This window comes from Taudactylus pleione, unplaced genomic scaffold, assembly GCF_031769625.1.
Source record: "Taudactylus pleione unplaced genomic scaffold, aTauple2 ptg000080l, whole genome shotgun sequence".
Classification (NCBI taxonomy): domain Eukaryota; kingdom Metazoa; phylum Chordata; class Amphibia; order Anura; family Myobatrachidae; genus Taudactylus; species Taudactylus pleione.
This window is the reverse complement of record NW_028284482.1, coordinates 10,882,185-10,907,758: the sequence shown is the minus strand read 5'-3', so window position 1 is coordinate 10,907,758 and position 25,574 is coordinate 10,882,185. Positions and strand designations below refer to the sequence as shown.

Genomic DNA, 25,574 nt, shown 5'->3' with positions numbered 1-25,574 from the left:
ACAACTAATTTAGGGCACTGTGAAAACACATTTTACAACACCGCCATTATCTGATGAGGAAACAGATCACAGCAAAGTGGTTTCACTGTGAAACAGCAGCAAGTGGCCTTTTCAACGTGGAATCGCGTTGGTTTGACAGTGGTATAGCGCTTCCTCTTCACTTTTATGTTAATCATATTTATATCTTTACACCTCTAAAGATAGCAAGTCAGAATTATGTAAAGAAAGAACATTGGTTAAAAATTAACTTGCAGAAAAACAAACCCCATGTGGATTTGGAGAAAAACATGGTGAAGTGCTATACAATGTACTTTGCCCCTTTGTTGAATGAAGACAATGACGGATCAAATACTCGCTGGCCAATTCAGCTGCACGCAAGTCTATTTTGTGGATGGATCTTGAGATTTTCAGCACTACACATACTCCATAGCCGACATATGTAGCTTTCAGCAACTACGGGTAATTTTGAATCAGTCCCATTAAGGACTAAAAACCTAATTGTCTCGGCTCTGCTTTCTTCATACTGTTATAGCAAAGTTTAATAAATAAAAAAAGTCAGTGTTAAGCTGGGTACACACCTAAAGATTTTCTGTCCAGCCATCCAACTAGTTGATTGGTTGGAATAAAATCTGGTAAGGTATGAAAGTAAATGACAATCAGCAATTTGCTCCCAAACGCCAGAAAATGGACAAAAACTGATGTTTGAACAAATTGTTTAGATCAAACATTTAACAAACTTGGCTGAACGATCATTACATCTGTTTTCTGTCATTTAGGAGCAAATTGCTGATCATCATTTACTCCCATATATTACCAGATTTTCATTCCAACCAAATCAACTAGTTGGCTGGTTGGACAGCTTTAGTCTGCAACTGGCATACAGCAGTAATTTAAATATATATAAGTTATATATTCATATACTGAAATTTCTATATGCCATTTGCAAACGAACATGGTTTTGTTTTTTTAAATTAAACTTTAGTATTAACGGTCTCAGCACTGTTTTCTTCATACTATGAGCATCCATCTGGTTTCAGACAGCTCACTTGCACTAAGGATAGGACAAGTACAAATGCTTGCTGATAGTGATGATAGCTACTTTCACAAGCAGAGGGAAAGGGGGGACAGACGCAGCCAACTCAGATTACAGTAGGGATGGTTATCGACCATTGATGGTTAACAAGCATTGATGGCTTTGCCACCTATGACAGAGAGCCCCGCAATGGTTGCTGGGACATGGAGCCTAGCACCGATGTGACCTGCAGAGCTTTGCTCCCACCTCTGATTGGTTGCTGCCCGGTGAGTAATAGAGCTGGGCTGACCATCAGTGGGCGAAAGGTTCCCCGTCGATGGTTTCATACCATCGAGGATAACCACCAATGGTACAATCGGTGGTAAATCCACCGATGGCCATCCCTAAATTACAGGCAAACATCCACATTTATATTCGAGCACATATCTGTGGCAATTTTTTGTGCAACTCTGAATCAGGTCCTCAGTGTTCAAGGTTAACTGGGCACCCATAACTTATATACAGCATCCAGATATAGAGAGGTTAAGCAATGGGTCGCTCTCGAAAGGTGCTTCATGGAACTCCCCCCTGAAATTACACCTTGGCTTCCTTCTATTCCTAAAGTAGACAGCCCTCATCAAACAATCTCTCTTTCTATTTGGAAATCTTTAAGAAACTTACCTCACATTTCTTCACGTTTTGGCCCTCTTACTTCGTTTTTGGCTAACCCGGATTTCCCCCTGGCTATTAACCTTAATCACTTTCCTATATGGGTGCGAGAAGGCCCTTTTCAAAAGGGCCAACTGGCCACTACATCAGGTGTTAAAGCATTTACTGAACTCCAGGAAAAATGGTAGATTCCACACTCTGACTTTTGGAAGCATTTACAGGTTCGCCACTTTCTGTCCACTCTGGATATACTGAAAATTTCTAATAGAGATCTTACTTCATATCTCACCAACTAGTCCCTCTAACACAATTTCTGCCATTTACCAGATACTCCTAACCAACCCTACCTTTTCCATTCCTTCTTGGGCTAAAAAATGGGAATTAGATTTGGGGATCTCCCACACAAAGCAAGAGTGGCAAACTATTTTCCTCAAAACTCATTGTAGTTCAGTATGCTCGACTATCAAGGAAACCCAATATAAGATTTTAATGAGATGGTATAGACACCCTACGCTACTCCATGCCATGTTCCCAGTGAAATCCAACTCTTGCTGGCGATGCCTCAAAAGCCCCAGGATCACTACGACACATATGGTGGGACTGCCCTCAGTTATCCAATTTCTGGTCAGAGGTTATCGCCATCTCACAACATATTTTAGATGCCCCTGTCCCTACTGACCCAGCTTTCTGGCTTCTAAATTACTCACATACATCACTGGGATGTTATAAGAAATTCTTACTGCGCCATTTAAGTAATGCAGCGAGAGCAGTCATCCCAATTTTTTGGAACTCCTGTAACCCACCCACACGTAAAGACTGGTTCCAGAGACTTTATTATCTGTCAATGGAGGATCTTTTACCTCTTTCCACCAATAGGCCTTCTTCTTTCAATACTACTTGGCTTCCATGGTTACAGTATAAATCCTCGACGGAGTATAAAAACTATGTGTCCATCAGTTTCTATTCCGTAATATGTTTTGGCTTCCTTATTTTTGGCTAGACTTACTCTTTTAATATATGATGTCCCTCCCATCCCCATCTGATATTTCCTTTGTACCTTTCTATCTCTATACTTTATTCTTTTTGTTATTCACTATAGTTATTGTTTTTTTATATAACTTTTATACTGGTTCCCAATTTGTATACATTTGCATATTTTTTTAGGATTCTGTATGTTTTCTTTTTGGAACCTTTAATAAAAACAGAATGCACAAAAAAAAAAAAAGTTATATAGAGCATACTAAAAGTTATGTTCTTTCAGTTCAATTCATGACAAATTGGAAAGAACCCAGTCATAAATATAATCTGTAAATTCTAAAATATCTGAGAATTATGAGCATTTTTAGCACCATGCCATAAACCAAACATTTGACAGTATATGATAAGCTACTTCATGACATTTCTGCAAAGAGTGTTTTTTTTAAAAAAATACATGACCCAATATAGGGAGTCTCAGGGCTATATTTACTAAAGTGCAGGGTTTTCGAAGTGGAGTCGTTGCCCATAGACACCAATCAGATTCTAGCTATTATCCTAGAAGGTGCTAGATAAATGCCAAGTAGAATCTGATTAGTTGCTATGGGCAAAAACTCTACTAAAAACCCGCACTTTTGTAAATATACCCCTTAACGTTTAGAGTTAGGACCACTCATTACTAAATGTGGTTAAGTGGCGAGTAGCGTGTCATATTTGCAAATGTGTGTCGTTATTGAAGACTTCTACATTTTATCTACATACGGATTGCTAGCTTTTGTTACAGCAGCATACTGGGGGGTTGTGTTTTCCTTTTCTAGGTAATCCTTCCCTTACACATGTACAGACATACATATATAAATATACACACACACACAAATACAATACAAGATGCAGGTGCATTATGTGTTGTACTTTCAGCCACACATAGCATTCAGTTCTGTGGACCAACACTCCTGAAATACTTATATTACATTTTTTTAACTTTATGGTATTGTTTTTCTTGAAAGAAAATTTCACTGAGAACTAAACATCTTATTTTGGGTAGAGTACAAATAAAAAAATAATCACACATACATACCCATACTCTCTGTTCTCTGTATCCACCAATGTGCAAATATGTATAATATGAGTAAAGAGCACAACCAGTTAAAAAAATGGAGATTAATGGAGCTGATCTTCCCCTTAGAGACACCCCATGAATTGCATGCTTAACAGTTTCCTAGGGCTACACTGTTCCAGTGACACAGGTCCTGGCTTACTACACAGGTTATAAGTGTTAGCCAGTGGAATAGACATGCATTTTCCCAAAGAGGAATGGCAGCTCATTTAAAAACTTTGACATTTAGCTGGAAGAGCTCCTTTAATGCAACACTAGCAGTTAGCTGTAGTAGTGCTGCTTGTTTGCCAGAGTCCTGTGCCTCACCAGAAAAATGCACATTCAGGTGAATAAGACACTCGGTGCATCTACAGTTGCTCATACAGAAAAGAAAAAAAAAAAAGATATAGGAGAACGGCATTTAACAATTAGACCTGTCGGGACATTGGTGGATCCAGGAAATGAAGTGCAGCAGGTCATGTGATCGGTTTTTATTGACACTTTGTACTCCACCCAAAAACCACTTGCATTGGTTTTTAATGGAGCTCTTTTTTGATGAAATGACAAACATGAATTATCACATTATGTTATAACATCCTGGTGTAAATGGATATAAACAAAAGAACACTTATGGTCAGAAACAGATACTAAAAGTGTTAAGTTAAAAAGTGGGGGCACTGCCCTCACTGGGAAGCAGCACATCCCGGCTAACTTGGTCCACTGTGCCTGTTAAAACTGTTTCCACCAGGAGGTTGAATTTGAACAGAATCCAGGAATGGACGAAGGGCTTGTCCAAAAGGTCTGGAAAAAAAACAAAACATTTATGGTTAAGAAATTAGAAATATATGAGTGAAGTATGTTTCAGGGATTGTGAGAGATTATAGTATAAATAAATAAATAATTATATTTGAGATTGAGATAGAGATATATATATATATATATATATATATCTCTATATCTCAATCAAGAATATTAACCCTTGTGTTGATAAACTGAGGCAGGAAATGTGGCCTGCAACCATAGCATAATTTGAAAATCCTAAAAGGGTAGGCAGATTTTCTTGATGCCAATAGGCATGGCACATTTGCTGCAATTATAGTGTGAAAAAGTACTACACAAAAGGATTGTATGGGACGGGCAAAACAAACAAATAAAAAAAAATACATATGGCAATAACATGTCATTGGTGCAATGGCAAAACACACAAAAGCCAATATTTATAAGCATTTAGGGGCATATTTAATTGGGAGCGAATATGCCCCTAAAACCTTGAAAACCCTGCATTGCCAGAGAAAAAAAAAAAAAAAAAAAAAAAGACACCCGACTTCTCCTGTGGTCGGACGGACGGACACACACACACACACACACACACACACACACACACACACACACACTTCGGAAGGGGAGTAATGACTAATTAAGCTAATTGGAAACTTCTAATTGCTTAGTCATAAAGGGGGGTGCTGCAGGGGTCCCAGAGAAATTTCTGACCATTTTTCCTAAAAATATGGATTTTAGGAAAACTAGGTCGTGCTGTGGAGGTGCACAAGAGAAAAAAAATAAAATAAAAAAAATTAAAATGATAAACCCCTTACCGAATTGAAAACAATAATCCTGCATCTGCAAGAGAAAGCCAGCAGGTGCAGGATTTTTGCTATTCTCGCACCCAATTGAATACCCCCTTAGAGTGGCTTCTACAATTCTATCCTCTTTAAAGGAATCTGTACTTCTCTTATGTCAAACTCATACTAGGAATGGCCAATATACTGGTCCCATAATAGTACTGCAGTGGCAGAAAGCTACAATTTAACGATAGTTCTAACTTTCTATTACATGTGTCATTGCCAATCCCACACACCAGAACAAAAAAAAAAAAAACAAACCACACACTACATAAAAATATCTAAATATACTGTATAATTATGTATGTTGGCAGTCTAGCAACTCGGGCGCCCCCTGGTGGTGCACACAAGCTTACTGAGGATTAAAGGGAGGTGCACGCCCATGTGTGGATGTTCTCCCCCTCAGTTATGGTAAAAATCCTATGTGCGCCGCACCTGCGTGACTGTGGCATGTGCACATGTGATGGTAAGAAACCCACCCCCGAGGATGACGAATTGCACTAGGGACATATTGGCACTGTACCACCTCTGTCCTCTTGGCAGTACTCGCCCTATAGCTGAATTTGAGCTCCAAGGCCCCAAGACTATCTAATACACCGAGAGCTGTGGAGAAGAATCCAGGGGACCTAGCAGGTGCACTGTAGTGGAAAGAGCACTCAGAGGAGAAAGTTAGGATACATTAATTCACATCCTGCTGCTAATGGAGGAGTCTAAGAGATCCTCTCCAATACATGGACAGAGCCCACCCAGAGATTGAACTGGTGTGTACTGTGGGGGAGAAGAGATGAAAAACAAAATAGCTAGTGACCTGGTGAATGATGGTCCAAAAAAAAAAAAAAAATATTTTTTTTATCTATCCATCTCATCTTCTGTCTTACAGGTAACAGCTCACTGGAAATCTCCTTCTGTTTCCATATCTGTCTTGAAGTTATTCTCGACTCCTCCCTCTCCTTCAAGCCACACAGTACCTTTCACAGTCCTGCCATTTCCATCTGAGAAATATCTCCAGGATTAGAGACTCTCACCCAGGAGGCAACTAAGACCTTCATGCACTCACTGGTTATCTCCCAACTGGACTACTGTTGCCTCCTCCTTTCTGGCCTCCCTGACTCACAACTCTCTTCACTCCAGCTGTCCTCAATGCTGCTGCCTGGCTCATCTTCCTCTCCAAATGTACATCTGCCTCCTCTCTCCTACACTAAATCCCCTTCTGAACTTAATTCAAGCTTTTCACACTCACTTACAAAGCCCTCACCCAATCTTCTCCCATTTACATCTCTGACCTTATTTCTCTTAACACTACCACCTTCTTCGCTATACAAATGCATGACGCCTCTCTTGCCAAATGATTACTTCCTGCTACTCCAAGATTTTGCCCGTGCTGCTCCCTACCTCTGGAATTCTCACCATCAGACTCGCCACTAAAAACTTCAAAAGGGCTCTCAAAACTCACTTCATCAAAGCCATCTAGCTCTCATCCTAACCCACTGTTCCATGCTCCTTCCTCACTCTCTACCCCATCTGCATCACCCCAGTGTCTGTCCCAACCCCTTCGTTTGAATGTTCTCATGAGCAGGGCCCCTCTTCCCTCATGTGCTTCTCTTTTCCCTTACTTACATTATCTTATAATCCCTACAATGGCACCTAAGCTTTGGTTGCTGCCATCCTGCTGCTTATTTGATCATGGCTGCAGCAATGTTTATAAACTATGTCCTTATCCTGCATGGTTTTGTACTGTAAGTCACTGTTTTCTTGTTTTGCTCATTTGTAAGGCGCTGCAGAACCCTTGGGATATCTCCCAATTGTCCTCGAATTGGTCAAACTTGCAGATATGCGGGACAATACCCTTGAATCAGATGTTTATGTAGTGTGTAATATTGTCGAGTAGAACTGGAACCTATGTGTAGGGATCATAATGTATGCAAGTATGTAGCCAGTGTATAGGTATCACTGTATCTGTCATGCCTGAGGGTTGGGGTTGGCTGGTACAGGAGTGGGAGGCTGAAGTGGAGACTGAAGAGGCATGTATGAAACTGGGTGGTTTGAGACAACTCTTTGTCATGTGTTGGGAGAAGAGAGGAGGCAGTGGAATGGCTGATGGTTAGCCCGAATATAAAAACAGATAAAGAATAACTTTATTGAACTGGATGTTGAATTGGAACGGATGTTGGAGATATTGTCAGAAATACAGTATCAGCTTAGGACCTATGGTCGGAGATAGAAACAAGCCTCTTGGTAAATCCCGACTAGAATGCTGATGGGAATCAGGGCCGGATTATAGGCATGGTGGTCGGGGCGGTGGCCCAGGGCCACCCACACCGCCGCAAATATTGGCCGGCAGTCTTGACTCTCCCTGGCCGGCACCATCACTTACACAGTACACACACTCACTGATGGACCTGACCGTGGCTGTGCCGACTATGGAAGCCCCGCTCCCCTTGATGGCATGATTTGCAGGTGTATGGGTAGGGGGCGGGGCCTAAGACAGTAGAGTGACCGCCCCCATCAAAAAGCTGATGATGCAGGTACTGTGTGTGCACTCTCAGTCCATTCCTCCCGCTCACTCTCACCCTTAACTACCTCCTCTCTTCCCCTTCATCGCTGTTTCCCTCTCTCTCACTACCTCCCCCCTCCCATTTTTATCTCTCCCCTTCCCTCTCCCCCCTATCTCGGTCTATAAATATATCTCGATTTATACATCTATGTTATCCATCTATATATCCCAGCACTCATAATCCTGCGTTTGCCCCCGACAGTGTACTAGATCATGTCCGCTATGCAGCCGGGAGTCCATTCCCAGCAGTGTCGCGGACATTATGTAGTATGTTGCGACCTTGCCAGTCCATGGAGAGTAAAGAGAGACAATGTAAGGGGCATAGTAGTTGCTGTGTGAGGCAGTGCAATTTTATAGATGGGCCCCCCACAACTTAGTTGCTCCTGGGCCCCCACAAGCTTTAATCCGGCCCTGATGGGAATGGAGACTTGCATGTACCAGATTTGGAAAGGACAGACTAGAACCGTACAGATACAAAGTACCTGGGAGCTCAGCACAGAGCTGTAACTTGAGCAGAACTGACGTTGTACTGGCAATGTGGGCCAATCCGGAAACAGATCTTATAGGGCCAAGTACCTTGGATGCCGCAATCAGCTGGTCTTGGGAGCAGTGCTCAGAGTAATGGGAGGAGTGTCGGGTGCCCCAACAGGGCTGCACCCATACTGTAGTTTTGGAGGGAACTCTGGCGTGTGGCCTGTGTACCACAATGCTGAGCAAGCACACTGAGCAGAGTGCTGCGGGGAGCCATCTCCATGCCTAGACACAGAACACTGGGCAGGAACAGTACAGACAGATCTCGAGACCAGCCAGGTGCGGTGTGCAACTTGAGATAACCACTGCTTCATCTGGGAGTGATGTACGGCCTCAGCGCAAGCGGATCTCAGCGCTACCCAGGACAGACTCCACAGAGGTAAATAAGTGGTATTTAATGACTGTGTATCCCAGTTTGCTTGAAGTCAGTGAGACACTTCCATAGTGATCAACGTGCATCACGTGTGCGAGATATCAGTGAGGCAGATATATAGGGATCAGTGTGCATCGTCTAATACGGAAGATTGGAAGCAGACGGAAACTAAGTTTTATTTTTTTCCGGTGGGTGGGAGGGAACAATGCTATACGTATTTACATGGTAACAGAATATAACTCTTACCTCGGTATTACTAAGGGATCGGTATAATACCCATTTCTATTATGGACCAAGCATGAGAGGGGTTCATTTTATTTTGTTGACATTCATGTCAGTGATGAAATGCTGACATTCATGTCAGTGATGAAATGCTGACATGATTAAAATGTTCACAAAACAGTCCCGGTGGTACAGTGGCTTCACTAACCTGCTCCAGCGGTGCTGCAGAGTTCCAGATTAGTCATCTGATGAATTGGTTCACTACCCCTATCCCTCCCCTAGTGCCTAAATTGAATGTCGGCATTGTGAAGAACGTCGACATTTCCATGTCAACATGGTGACTGGTGCTCCATAACAGAAGCACAGGAGGAGTTTAAAGAGAAAAAAAAAATAAAAAATCAGCTAAATAAAGATTAAGGTTCAGCGGAGGATGAATGGAAGAATAAATAAGGGAACCAATATAGTGTGAACTCCATGCAAAATCAAGGGGGCATAAGTGCTGATGAACTGGAAAATGGGAAAAAGTTGCACCACAAATCATGCAAATATTTACATTGTCTAGTCAATATATATATGTTTTACTTATTTCTGTTTCCCTTCCCATAGCTGTAAAAGGGTTTCACAATTATTACTACTTTGTATCAGGTTGTGACCCTCATTAACTTAGGTAGTGAAGGCACTCACGTGGACAAGACCTCAGACGGCAATTCTGTGATGTATGAAGGGATTTTCCTCCCAGTTAGGAACTGAGCCACTTCATTGGAAAATGTATTACAGTTGTGATCAAACAAGTGGTATGACTCCCCACTGTGAAACAAAAACAGAGCAGCAAATATGAAACCTATCTCTGCCTGATTATGGAGATTAAAAAAATTAAAACCGGTAGTTTGTTGCTAAATTACATTTTATTACAAAAAAAAAAAAAAAAAAAAAAAATTTATTTTCACACTTCTACTTTATTGCCATTAAATGGGGCACAAATGTGTATGAAAGTAATAGAGTAGCCTGGTCTTTCTATCGAGGGAATGGCAACCTCATCTTTTACAGCACAATAATATAAATGAGCTTGTGATGAGGTAACCATAGCCATGCAATGGAACACTTTCTGGATAAAAAACAAGACCATGCAATAAAAGTACTGATGTACATATTGAAGTAATACAGTACATGAACACTTTAATAAAATAAAGAATAACAGTATGTTTTAAATTGAAATGGATTGGCTTATATTGAAAATTAAAAATACAGACAAACCTTTCCATAACCGAACAGGAAACAATTCCCAAAACACTAATAACTATTCAAATGTTTAACTATTTATTTTTCTTTCCTTTATAAAATACCAATATATTTTGCAGTGCTGCACAGTAGAGAAATACAAAACCTTTACATATTACATGATACAAAATTAGGAATAGCAGCAGTGACCACAAGCCGGCTCCGTCATGCGCATGCGCTCTGGGCCACAATCGACCCGGTTGCGAGCGCTCAGAGCTTGCGACCGGGTCTGAATCAGGCCCTGGGTGTCATGAGCAAAAACATTCCATTAAACCGAATACTGTGGAAGAATTTGCAAAGGTGAGAAGCAAAAATGGAAGATAGGAAGAGCCACTGCACTGACCTACTGTATTCTGCACCCAATGTAAAGAAAGTAGAGAAAGGCAAGCACTACCATTAGCAGTGTTCTCCCCAGAAAATGTTTCCAGCCGTGTGGCATCAAGAAGTAGCCAGGTGGGGCCTTCGCAATAATAAAATGTTCTTATAATGATTTGAAATAACATTTTATATATTAATTCTCCTTCTTATAAGAGGCCCAGTCATCTGATTATGAAAAAACGGCACACTCTGTAGGATCTGGTCCTTTTTATTTATTTTTATATGGGAAGAACACTGCATTAGGCTCGTCAATGGTTAGGTGGCACCTAAAAAACTGAAGGAGTGAAATAATCTCACTCATCCAGTGTTTTTAAAGTTCCTAACCAGGGTGCCAGCTTCTGACATGAATTAGAACCAGTCAGCTGCTTTTTAAATGTTAAGCAGTTGCCCCATGCCAAAGGTATGCTAACATATCACAGCCAAGACCCAAACTACCAGTCCCAAGACCAGAGGCTTTCTCCCACCTGTTAAGGCCGTAACTATTGAGGGCAGGGGTGCACACTTCCTATTGGAGGGTTACAGCTTAGGGCAAACCCAGGGCTTTTGCTGGTCCTTGGTACAGATATCGAAAGGAGATGCTAAATGAGTGACTACATTCTAAAATAAGTACCAAGGTAAGGTAGATCCTCATACACCAAAGTAACACAGAGCTTGTATGGTGAGGTGGTGACTACCTGCGACAAGACGTTCATTACAGACTGTGGCTATAGATGAGTGAGAGAAAAAAAAATAAAAACGAAGAAGATAAAAGCAACTAAATGTGGGTATAAAGTATGCATTCAATAAGTCCTGTTGCAAAGAGAAAATCAAGAATATTGTGGTAGCATGACTGGCAAACTGGATCAACTGACACAGTTTAAAGTGGGGGTGATTAGTGCACACTGGTAAGATTAGAGGAACCCCTTACCACATATTTAAGAAAATAAAATAGATATTTGTATTTATGTTAATTCCATTTCTCACCGCTCATTGTGAGACACTGGATATTATGGAATATACAGTGCGGTGAAACAGGCTTAGGCAATTTAAATTTGCCAGCTGAGGCTCGTCCCCCTCTATACACCCATAGGCCGCTATGGTCTTCAGTAGTTTTCTAACAAAGCAGAAAAGGGAAGGCCAGGAGTACAGATCAAAAAGAGGAGAAAATAAACAACATTCTCTAACAAAAACATTTCTTACTAGGAAAACAGTGAAAAACACTGAACAAAAACAGAATAGAAATACAAACTCAGGGCCAAATGTAATAGGGTGAGAAAACTCACATTTTTTAAATTGCCCAATGGTAATGGAGTCTGAGAACAGGCAAACTTGCACATTTTTAGACTAAAAAACTAACAATTTAAACTCTCATCCAGATGTTTCCCATTTTGAAGATAAGATTCGACCAATGTTAGAGTTTTACTTCTAAACTCTCACCCTATTACATTTGGCCCATAAAGCATATAGTGAGGGTCTAGTGTCCCCCAATGGCGGGAGAGAAAAGGATCTAACGTAGGAATAGAAACTCCATTTTGGGATACTGGCTACTATTGGGACATAAGGGTACACAACGCAAAAGTATTAAAAGCAGCTCAGCAGAGGCCCTGTGCCACATCGCTAATGCTGGGCATACACGGCCAGATAAAATGCCTGTCAGACCGACAGACATTTTATCTGGCCGGCTGCCAGGCGCAGATGTCACCGGCATACACTGAGATTTCTCTCACAGTGTATTTGGCAGACATCTGCGCTCCGCCCCTGGGGGAGGAGACATTTCCCTGTTCCTTCCGTAGGGAGGAACACAGGAAATGTCTGTCTGTTGGCCGCGGCTGGGCATACACTGCCCGATGCGGCCGACAGTTTAACGGGAAATATCGCATCGGATGGGCATGCTGGACAATCCGGCATGCCCGACCAAGCAATATTTAACCCTCGGTCGCCCCCCCCCCACGCTACAATTATCGGGGCAATCCGCCGATATCAGGCGCCCCGATAATTGTAGCGTGTATGGCCAGCATAAGAATGCTCCCACTGATCTGGGAGATTACTCCCTCAGTTTCAGGGACAGGCTACCTTGACAAGTAATATAACATAAAATGGCTGTCTGCGCAATTCCTAGGTCCTATAGATGTTGATTCTGAGGGGTATATTTACTAAAGTGAGAGTTTTTAGAAGTGGAGATGTTGCCCATAGCAACCAGTTTCTACTTAACATTTTACTCGCACCTTCTAGAAGATAATAGATAGAATCTGATTGGTTGCTATTGTCAACATCTCCACTTCTAAAAAAAAAAAAAAAAAAATCTCACTTTAGTAAATATACCACTAAATGTTGTTACAGTGTCTGTGAGAGAAGAGAAGAGCATTTTCTTTTGGAGATTTATCCCTGTCAAAAGCTGGGATCACAATGTATTGTGAACACCCTTATCTGAAACTTTGCAAATTGTACTGCATTAAAAAGGTGGAAACTATCTTTCCTAGGACGTTCATGCAAAAGTGGGGTTCACCTGCCTGCAAGACTACAGGGATTTTACCAACCCCTGTAGCCAGAGAATCTTGTCATCCAGAAAGAACACCTTCTAATGGGTAAAGAATAGACAGTCCAGGAAGAGAATCTAGTGGGAAGGTGACATACTGAATTTCTTGATATTGAGAATCCAATCATGAGATTCCAAGTTCTAGCTGTCTTCAGAACATAAGCAAGTCTGGTGAGTTAGTCTTGATAAGCAGATTGTCCAGGTAAGGGATGGCCATCACCTCACTGGACCTTAGAAGGGCAACCACCACTGCCAAGATCTTTGCTGAACACCCTTGGTTCTGTGGCCAGATTAATGGACAGGGCCCAAAACAAAATATGACAATATGCAATGAAAAACCTGAGGCGGCATCTGATTATCCTTCCAGAATGTGCCATGTAAGCAAGGGTCCTTGCGGTCCTAGGACACAAGAACCACCTGTACCATGCTACGGATGTATGAACTCACGGACTTCATCTTGAACCTTTCCACCCCAAACCATTTAGGGACTTGAGGTTCAGATTAGGTCAAAGGGAAAGAAAGCCCAATCCTCCCTGCTGTTCTGGGAATGGAATAAATATACTTTCTGAATGAAGGGACTAGGTGGCTTTCCTTAGAGAAAAAAAAAATAGCTGTCACCATAGTGACAAAGCACCTGGGTGAGGACTTTAGATTTATGATGCATCTTCAACTTAGGACGCCTTTCACCCAGCTTCCTGTTGGAATTCTCTTAAGCACATGCGGAAACCTCAGCGTCAAAGCCTTACAACACAACACCTCACCTTCCAAATGGGAGGAAGTCAGACTCCCAAGTGGTGTCAGTAGTCAACCCTCTCCAATGAAGAGGATACCTGAAGTAGACAGACCGTGCCAGACCCTAAAACCAAACCAGTTTTTCATATACAGCTTAGTTAGAGGCCAAAAGGCCCTGGTCAAACACTCCATGGGCAGCAACGTCACATAACGTGGCTCTCTTAACATGGAAGGGACAATCTCTGCCCAATTCCATTTCTGGTGCCATGCAGTCCAGCGGCAGGGACCACTCAAACCCAGAGGCGGAAGCTTGCGATAAGTGGTAGGAAGTGCCACACCTCAGCAGCTTGGTTCAGGCATTCCAAGCTGAGGGGGGACTTGAGCTTTTGTCAGTAAGCTTACAGTGCCCAAGCTACTTTTACTGCTACCTAGACTCCAAAGTATTCAGTATCCCACAGTTAGATGTTAGAGAGAAAAAAAAAAAAAAAAGAAAAAAACGCAACACAAAGCAAAACAAAAAATAGGACAGAAAAATTGTAAAAGGTTGAAAATTAGAACAAGAGACAATGTATATCGGTGTAAAGGATTAGAAAAAGATGGAAATAAGAGTAGCGTTCCCGCTAGGCTAATTTAGTGGGGCGCCGCACCCTACCTGGTTAAAAAAAAAAAAAAAAAAAGGGAGGAGGGCAGAATGTGGCTGCACTGCGAAAAAAAAATACTAAAACGTGAAAGTATAAAACTAGCTATTCATAGCAAGACATTACGTCGCACCAAGCACCTCCCACTATATAGCACAAAAACGCTGGCTGTACGAGAACACATCTGTAGCAATTACATGACACCAATGGAAGGAGATAGGTATTTTCTAGCTTGTTCATTTTATTTTTTCATTTAAATTTTAAAAAAAACATTAAAGTTTTACTGTTAATAAGTCCAAGGCCTACCTGAAGCCAGATTCCCCCAAAGAAGACAGGTACTCTAGGAAGATCTCTTCTGTCACTTCAGTGCTCCCAAGATCCACCACGGTGTCTGGGTCACCCAACAGTGTGCCTCCCTAACACAAAAATGGAAGCATCACAGATAATCAGAACATATACACTTTAATAGTTACCAGTTGTAATGAATTGGAGCTTGTTTAGAAGTTAAGGAAATAGTTGTCACAAATTAACCATCATAGTCCTTGACCTCAAACTTGATAATACTAACCAATAAACCATTTGTATTTATGAACATTCCAGAATAGTTTTACACTGATGTCTTTATGCTCCCATAACATAACAAACGTCATCCAGTGGAAAACATTATTAACATGAAAATATTGTGAAGAAAACAGATTCAGAGATTGTGGTAGAGAACACAATTAAAATATTGTGTATCTAGAATCCCCTGGACACTAAACGCCACTTGTTTTTTTTTTGTTAAAGGAAATCCCAAAATACTTACAATTGTAAATAGTATTAGTAGCTTTTCATATTAAGATTTTGAATTCAGTTTTTCTACAATACAGGGTCAACTATTTTTATTGCTATATAGAATACATATCAACATATACATTTCTTTAAAAAAATAAAAAAAAGTGCTTAGAATTCAGGCCCTTAAAAAGTTACTTTAGATAGAATATTGTGTATCTAAAAAAAAAATCATCATCTAGAATAGGTTTAATAATATTGTCAACATTTATTTATACTCCACATTGGATTGCAATTGGAAACATTGTACAAAACAAGACTGTATATTATAAGATTTTACTGTCAATAAATGCGCCGTGCGGCATCTATTCACTCGCCGGGGGAGCTATGCAGCCGGGAAGAGCGGACAGCCGGAGCGAGCTGATATAGCTCTGCAGGTTGTCACCGCAGCGATCCCAGCAGGGTGCTGGAAAAGGTGCTGGCCGCATTGTAACTTCTAAAAATGGGACAGGGTGCAGCACCCGGTGATTGAAGTCTATCAGGAACACTAGAACATCTAAATTAGCTTCAACAGGGTGTCATGTTTAAATAATAAACACATCCACGCTACCCCCTTACACCTTATGTCATTAAAGTGCTGACTAAAACACAGGCACGATTTTGACTCGGCCTATACGGCTGAAAGCAGATAACATTAATCCAAAATTATATCTAATCAGTATAAATAGAACATCCCAAACTATATAAAATATTGGGAAAGGCATTTTATCCAGCTTCATGATAATACACACTAGAGGTAGTAGTACTGTACATCAGTGGCCATTTTGGCTAGTTCACATATTATCAGTACTTCATCTATAGGTGTTTTTATTTTTAGGAATTAAATTATTTTATATATAAAAAAGGTGTGAAATGGAATGTAGTGGCTTTATTTATACTGTCTTTGTCAAAGTATAGATAACAGTAATTCAATTTTTTTTTTACTGGTTATTTACTGACCTGGTCGGCCATTTTGTTGTAGAACTTTATATAGGCTTGTCATATTCATGTTACGAGCCGCAGTTGCAGCTCTCCTCCATCATGGATCCTAGTCATTGCTGGGCAACCGGGACACAGCGTCACGCAAGATGCATTATCTGGTGGTCTCAGTGGTTGCTAGGCTACTAGGACTCTGCAGTCGCAGTGCCTTCTGGTCCTGGCTTTGTTACAGTTACGTGCAGCCCAGCAGCTGCAATTCATATGGTTAAGTACAGTACTGATTGGCTATCAGTGCTGTTAAAAGGCAGCAAGATCCAAACATCCATGTCGGTGATAGTTCTTCTTGGAGCCTTGTCATTTGGTCCCTAATCTTGTTTACTGTTCACTACTATGCATTGCCTCTGCTACTATTTACTCGTTAGTATCCTGCTGTGACCTGTGCATTCATCATCTGCTGAGTAATCCACCTGTGCCTTGCTGGAATCACTGTTTAAATACCACTGCTTTTCTATAATGTGTGGCTGCAATAATAAGTGGCCGTATTCATCTTCCTAGCTGTGGCTATCTACTGGGTGTAGCATGAGCCATTAGCCATTGTGCTTAACCATTGCTATTGCATTAACTATGGTGCAGATCTGTGTGTACTATAACTTTGCTGCATTTCTAGAATTGCATTACTTTATATGATGTCCATATCCAGGGGTGTAACTAGACCTAGTGGGGCCCCCTGACTTACCTCTGCTCCGTGGCCGCGTCCTCCTTCAGCAACGTGCTGCATCTCTTCATCCGATCGGTTCCATCTCTCCTCACTGACTGATGCTAGGAGGAGCCATGCTGGGACAACCCTTGATCACGGCCACACCTCCTCTCAGTAATCAGTTAGTGAGAAGAGACGGAGCAAATGTGCCTGCCTTACGCAGCACACTGCTGGCCTGGCACAGGGCCGGAATAAGCCACTGGGGGGCTGGGGCACTTTAGACAGGGGGGCCCACTCCTCGTTGTCAGCACCAACCCCCCACCCCCGGCTGTGCTCACACACACAGTAAATGCCCCTCCCCACCCTCCTTCCCAATATACATATATATATTTTAATCTTTTCCCCTCCTAACAACTCATCACTCTCACCCTTTAAGCAATATATGTATTAATTTTCTCACTCCTACTCCACACCCCCCCACCCCTTATAAAACATATGTAATGATCTGCTCTTCCTCCTTCACACAAATCCCTTATATATTTAATAATCACCCCTCACCACCAGCCCTTATATATTTAATGATTATCCCCCCATCCCTTACAGTTTTGAGAGGCAGCTCCAGAGTCCAGCCTCCTGCCCCTCGGCTCCCTCGTCGTCTTCTTGGGGATGAGACATCATCACATCTTATTCCCCAGTGTCAGTAGCTATACGCCGCTTGCGGCTTTTCAGCTCACCGTTGGAGGAGTGAAGACAGGTGTCGGGTGCCGGCCACCGCACTGACTGGGGAACAAATCTGTTACTCTCCAGCCTCTACGCCAGCAGCAGCACGGGGCGGTGGTGGCAATCGTTCCCACACAGCAGCACCAGTGGGAACAATTTGGTTTGTAGCAGTTCTGGCTGGGGGTCCCCCTGAGAGAAGGGAGTCCGGGGTACTCACCCCCTGCGCCCACCCCTTAATCCAGCTTTGGCCTGGCACCATAGGTGTAGGGACGGGTCCCGGAGGTTGCCCGGCCCCGTAGCAACTGCACCCCCTGCATCTACGGCAGTTAGGTCAGTGTCCATATCCTCTGTCTGCATATTATACCCTTGCTACTACCTGTTCCAGTGTACTGGACAAAACTAGTGGGGGTTGGCAGTACTTGAGTTAACGGTGTCTTTGCCATATTACTGTTGCTTATATACTACTACTCCAGTTATTACCTAGTGATCTCCTGTCTCTGTTGCATAAGCCCCTACTGTTCGGAGGTACAAGACATGGCAGCCACCTAAGTACCAGTGTGTGCATCCAACACTTAGGGAACAGCAGGTGGTCGTCATAGGCAAAAGACCCTCCATAGAGGAGGAGGCTGGAGTTTTATAACAATCCACATGAAAATTACAGATAAGTGCTGGGCACGTCCCAAGAGTAATTAAAACGGCACACCCATTTTCTCGTGACCATGTCCCCCTTTATAGACACGCACACCTGTGCCGGACATAGAATGACTATACATAATTTTTGCTCCTTTTAGTGTGACTGATGGCAGGATGTTATATTATTGCACTTTTTTTTTTTCACTTTAGTAAATATTGTGTGCTGGCTTACTTCTGGACATTCTGGAATATGCTTGAGATATAATTATATCTAATTGTCACTCATAGCATTACTCCTTGCAAAGTTCTGGGTGCCATCCAAGAAGAGGTTGAAATAATACTGCAGAAGGGCAGCAGTCATGGATTCAACATAATGAACAGGTCTTCAGACCTTACAAAATTAAAGCACAAGGTTTAGAGTGGTTGTGTGGTGTTACTAACCTTGAAAAAGGTCTATGATGAAAGTGAAACATTTGACATTTCTTTCTTAACACAATAAACTATTAAAATTTTGATACAGCTGGAAATCTAAGATTGTTGTATTAAACCTGAAATGTTAATTCACTATATAACTATAAATTAATAGGATCATATTGCAGACAAAACTAATGTACGGCAGTATGAGATAAAAGGTAAAGTTGGCCCTAACCAAATGAGCATAGTGTATTTTATATGTTTTGGAAGTACTGATCCTCTACAAACTTCATTAAAGTGGCATACTGTAAAACATTTATGTTATGCTCCTGTTAATTAAAAGATTGTACAAGCTAAGGAAGCCATCCCATAACACTGGAGACACTGGCATTAATGTATTTACCGGCACACAGCTTGTTATGCCCCCTCCACCGTAGAAGAATTCCTCTTCAAAGACAATGATGGAAGTGTGCCTAGGCAACAAAGCACAGAACTGTTAGCGGCATCTGGTGATTAGGGAGACTGTTCTACAGCCACTTAACGCTTAGCTAGGAGAATAAACACACTGATTTTTGGACAGAACCATTTGTATTAACGTTTCATGGGCCTTCAAGAAGTAATATATTAAATACCATCTAACAGTGTCAACTATTTATCTTGGAAGAAAAAATACCATCCAAAACAGTGTAGATTTATAGAAAAATTACATTAATTCGTCAAAAAAAACAAAACACAAAAAACAAACGAACACATTATTGCCTTAGGGATTTTTAAATGAAGACAAAAGGGAACAACTTACTTTCCAGATGTTATGGAACTACAAGTATCAGCAAAACATTACAATCTCTAGTTCTGATGAGCCATGGTTCCCCCCCTCCCCTCTTTTCTGAAGTAATTGCTTGGCATAGCCAGGCAGGTATTCCACTATATTCTATGACAGACTACTTGTGTAATCAAAGTAAAATAAAATATATTAATTAAAAATAAAGTGGATTCCTCGCAGTGCTATATTTCAGCAGGAACTCAGTTCCTGGCCCTCTCATTAATGGTATGCAGTCGGGAAACCGGCTGCCTTAATACCGACAGCCAGCTTCCCGGCCGCTTTATCCAGGCGTGGGATAAATGACTGGCATCTATATGTAGATGCCTGTCATTTACCAGACGCCGGCATCCCGACCGAAGGGATGCTGGGCGCCGTGAGCGGACAGGGGGAGGGGGGTGGGGACACTTAGGGTTAGGCACCCATAAGGAGGGTTAGGTTATACTTACCTAAGGGACGATCAGGATTTCTAGCGCTGTCGGGCTTCCGCTGCCGGGCATCGAACTGCCGGCCAGCCGGGATTCCATACCGATTCCCTCATTAACTATGATGTAATATCCTGGGCCAAAATTGTATTTTTCCCATAAGATAAGTTTTATTTTAAAGTCCCTTCTAATAAATAAATATATATATATATATATATATATATATATAATATATATATATATATATATACACACATTTTTTTTTTCCACACGAATATTATATATCTCATTTATTTTTTATTATTGTTTTTCTATAGCTCCACTCACAGTTCCTGAACATGTTTCCAGAAAAATAGCCCTGATACAGTGTATCACACACTATATAAAGACTTACTTTAGTTTTAGGGGTATATTTACTAGTGCAGGTTTTTAGAATTTGAAATGTTGCCCATAGCAACCAATCAGATAATTCTAGGAGAGAATAGGTAGAATCCGATTGGTTGCTATGGCCAAAATCTCCATTTATAAAAACCCGCACTTTAATAAATATACCCCTTAGTGTCTAGAAAGCTATAATACTTTCCCATATATACTTCTCTACAAAGAGTATCAGTATTTAAAAATTCCCTCTTACAATTTTTTTAAAATTTTATTTATTTATTTTTTAAATCAGGGAGCCCGTATCAGTTCTTTACTATTGTCAGGTTGGCAAAGTCAATGTAACCTGGATCTGAAATGTTAGCAATCATTAAGTATGTGTAAAGCTGGGTACACATATCAATAATGCACCGATCCAGCAGAGCAGCAATGTAATGTATCAATATATCGCATCGCCATACACGCTAGGCAATCCACCGTACAAAGTGATATATATCGTTACGTGCTTAATGTAATTACATTGCGTCTGCACATCAATTGGAAAGATGAGAACACACAATTCATCAAATGACGAATTGGGTGTACACTCTATACCAGTAGTTATCAAACTCGGCCCTCAGGACCCCAACACAGTTCGCGTTTTCCAGGTCACCACTAGCAGATGCACAGGTATACTCATTACTCACTGACACATTTTAAAATATCCACAGGTGCAGTAATTAATTTTACTTGTGATTTTGTTAGGAGACATGGACAACATGCACTGTTTGGGGTCCTGAGGACAGAGATTGAGAACCTGTGCACTATACGCTTGTCATTACAAGCCATTGTGGATCGCAAGCTTGACCAACATATCATATAATGTGTACCCAACTTAAAACTGGGCATCCACTATACAATTTTCTGTCAGATATCTGTCCAATCTGGCTGGTTGGAATGAAAACCTGGTAATGTATGAGAGCAAATGACAGTCGATCATATGGTTTTAAACACTGAAAAGGACAAAAAAAAACACAACAAATTTATAAAATTGGTTCAATTTGTGTGTTTTAAGGGGCCGATCCCTTAGCAGATAATTTTGAACAATTTATCGTTCAATTTATAAGCTAATGGATAGGCTCTGAACGATAAAAATGCGCACTCCTGCGGCCGACAAATTGGGTCTTTTGTCTCTCCAACATGTTAGTCAATTATCGTTTATCGCTGACAGATATTAGAAACATCTGTCATGGTAAACGACAAACGATTTTTTTATGAAAATGAATAGAAACATAAAACAAATCCACTCCCAGAATGATGTTATGCAATATCGTTCATCATTCGCAAAAATCTGTCATGTACATGACAGATATCTGTCACAGCAGCCCCAGGAAGTTTCAAAAGATAAATCTTTTGTCTTTCAGAAAGATCTGCTAATGGATAGGCCCCTTTAACCAATTTGTCTGAACAACCATTTTTGGCTATTTTCCAGCGTTTGTGAGCAAATGGACGACTGTCATTGGCTCCCATACATTACCAGGTTTTCATTCCAACCAGCGAGATTGGACAGATATCTGACAGAAAATTGTATAGTGTATGCCCAGCTTTACACTGCACCAAGTACTGATCACAGGTAGGGGAAAACCAATACAGATCGCCTATACAGCAGTCTTGATTTTCATACACAGGGAAATTCATGATAACACAATTTTGTCTTTATGAAGAGATAGGCATGTTGGAAGGAAACACTTCTGATTACACTTTAGCAATTTTGTTCCCAAAATCACTTATCTATTTAGTGCAACAACAGAGAGCTACCCCAGTTCTCGCGAGTTAAAACTTGGGGTTTCTATTAAGCTATCCAAACCTCAACACCTATATTTAAAAAAGGAAAGCCAGACACTCAACTTAGGGACTGATTCATCACGGATTTCGCAATACCAACAGCGAACGCAGATCAGCCGATTATTATTACCATCATCATAATTTATTTATATGGCGCCACAAGTGTTCCGCAGCGCCTTACAAAATATATAAACAATTACGAGACCAGTGACTTACAGAACAATACAATAGAATGCAGGACAAAGACATGGATAATATACATTGCTACATTAGTGACCACAACACCCACATAAGCAGCAGAGCTTAAGCAACTAAGTGTTAGGTGCTCTAGTGGGGAGTAAGAAGTAGATCAGAGGTTCCCAACCACGGTCCTCAAGGCACACTAACAGTCCTGGATTTAGGGATAGCCATACTTGAGCACAAGTGACTTAGGGCCTGATTCAGACCCACTCGCAAGCGGCTGTCCGCTCGCAAGTGGATCGATGTTGTGCTCTGCGCATGACGGCGGGAGCTCCGTCGTGCGCATGCGCCAGACGCGACGAGCGAAGGACTTTCCTTCGCTCGTTGTGTCTGATCAAAGGGGGTGTGCTGTCGATGTTGATTGACAGCACGCCCCCTTTGGTGGGCGTGCCTCCCTGACGGGGGAGTTCCCACGGGAACGCCTCCCATCAGAAGCCGGCCCACTGACACCACTAGTGATGTCAGTGGGAGTGATTTTGGCTCTGATAGAGCCAAAATCACTCCGGGGCTTGCGGTTGAAAACCTCAACCCGCAGGCTCCGGCTCGCAGTTTCGATGGTCGCGATGGTCACGACCATCAAACTGCACGCTCGTATAGGCTGTGGGTGGTGACCCACAGCTATACGAGCGTCCAGGAGGACGCTCCATTTTTATGGAGGGCGGCCCTCATTCAGAGCGTGCGCTCTGCTCAGAGCGTACGGCTCTGAATGAGGGCCTTAATTAGTACCTCAGTTATATTGATTTAACCACCTGTGCACAATCATGGATATCACTAAAACCAGGACTGTTAGTGTGCCTTGAGGACCGAGGTTGGGAATCACTGAAGTAGATGAAAGTAAAGTAAGGAGAAGCACAAGAGGATAGAGGGCCCTGCTCATAAGAGCTTACATTCTAAAGGGGAGGGGCAGACAAACAGGTGGGAAACAGATGGGGTGGAAGGCGGCCGATGGTGCGTACTGCGCATGCACAGGTTAGTATTGCGATCGCGCTGCGATCACGTACGCAGATACAAAACCATCGCATAGTGAAGGATGGGATAGTTTGGGGGATGGTGACGGGGGAGTGGTTGGAGAAAAGCAGGCGAGCCTGTCCACTGAACGTAGTTTCCTGGGCGTGCATAAATTAGCCACTGCGACAGCATTCACAGCTTGAGTACTCACTGCATGTGACAAGACTTGCAATTTCTGAGACAGAACAGGCCTGCTAGAATTCTGCGTGAGGGTCCGATGTTACCAATGTATACGCAGGATTGCAAGGTCATACAGATGTGAGAAAGATAGTGGGCTTCTCTATGCTGACCGAGCATGTGCAAACATTTGCATATTTTTGCAGCAGAACTGCGTGCGTAATCGCAGCTGTGAGCACAATAGCGATCCGCAATGAATCCGGCCCTTAGAGCTTACATACTACAAGTGAAAAACCTGGGTGCTCATTTGACAATGAAGTTCCCCCATCATTTAACCCATATTTTATTTTGAACTCTAATAAAATAATTTTTTTTTTTTTTTTTTTTTAAAGTTATATTAAATCAGAAAATATCCCCATCCTTCCCGTTACGTTTTGGAATGGAATAGATCCCCTTCAGTATTTGTACCTGGAAGTGAAGGCATAAGTGCGGTTTCATGTTTGCTCACCACACTTCAAGCAGGGTGGCTGACTTCGCTCGCCACAGGTTTAGATTCCCCTTCTATGTCCACGTGGATAGTTGGGAATGACGTTGGTCAGTAATACCCCTTTTACACCAGAGCAAAAACCTTGGTTTTTGCTGGGTCTACCCGGGTGGCAGCTCAGTGTAAAAGGGTCCCTGAAAAATAACCCAGGTCTAGTGACCCGGCAATCCAACCCAGGTAGCTACCAGGGTCGGACCTAGGTAATGGTGCAGTATAAACGGCGCAACCCGGGTTATGCGACCATGCCTAAAATTAGCTCATTGGTGGTTGTGGAGCAGTCACCGACCTTACAAGTTTAGCAGGTCAGACCCAGGTTCAGTGTGAACAGGGCTGACCTGAAAATAAACCAGACTGATGGTGCTATATAAACAGTGTCTGAATTGGGGTGGAACCATGTCTGAAAACCCAGGTCGGATCCAGGTTTTTGGTGGAAAAGAGGTATTACTGACGACGTCAGGGTACAAATACAAAAGGGGATCTATCCACTTCCGTTACGTTTGGTCTATAGGAAGCTTGAATTACGGGATAGTTAGGCACAATGAAGTACATATCTTAGTGGGAGAAACAAACAAGGCTGATATAACAAAACCAGGACACGCGGGAGCCCTACTACATGGCACTTGTGTGCAACATGACCACTTTTTCCCAATAACAGCTGAAGGTGGGCATGGCTGTCAGAAGTTTTATTTCATTTTATAAAATGCACAATAAAAAGTTAGCTTAGCATTAGGATTATTTTTTAGAAGTTCTACAATGGAATAAAAACAGACACTTACCAAATCCCTTCTAGCTGTTTCCCTGAGGAGAACAAAGATAGATTATGAAAATATATAGAGAATATATAGAGAATTCACTGGGTGACAGCAGCAGCATATAGTATATACATACACACAACATATGAGCTTTCTAGCAAATCTCTGACTACATGACTATATAGGTTTCCAGGATCTCCTTCCACCTGGTGACTCTGCCAGCGAGTGGCTACCGCAGGTGACATCTTGGGGCATAGCATCCTACAATCACTGTTACCTCAGTACCCTATACATGGCGGCATGCACACACATACAGCAGCACATACAAGTACATCTCAGAGACGCATTTACCCAGCATGACAGGGCTGAGGCGGCGAGCCAGGCCCCGGGAGAGGTCGTACACGTACAGACGGACGGGATTCGGTACCGGGGCTTGCTCCATTGCAACAACCTAGTGTATTACACCCACCGAACTCCGGGAACGGCAGCAGCGTCTGACTGACAACCCGGCAGCAGCGGGCGGGCTAACACAGTACTGGACACGCCCACTGCGGGGAGATCAGCCATTCAGAGCCATGACTCTGTACACTAGAACACACCCACCGGAGGCCGCACATTACGTTATGGAGGAGGCCACGCCCATTTGCCATGTCATTAC

At 42.1% G+C, this 25,574-nt stretch overlaps 1 protein-coding gene across 1 annotated transcript; it reads right to left on the bottom strand.

The window, feature by feature from the left end:
- Positions 1-4,228: 4,228 nt before the first annotated feature.
- Positions 4,229-25,494, bottom strand: DESI1 (desumoylating isopeptidase 1). Its single transcript, XM_088468065.1, has 6 exons — positions 25,268-25,494; positions 24,941-24,962; positions 19,212-19,281; positions 14,902-15,011; positions 9,739-9,861; positions 4,229-4,553 (listed from the first exon to the last, which is right to left on the bottom strand). Exons 1-6 carry the CDS (start codon positions 25,356-25,358, stop codon positions 4,460-4,462), a joined length of 510 nt encoding a protein of 169 aa, XP_088324191.1. The 5' UTR covers positions 25,359-25,494; the 3' UTR covers positions 4,229-4,459.
- Between the last annotated feature and the right edge of the window lie 80 nt (positions 25,495-25,574).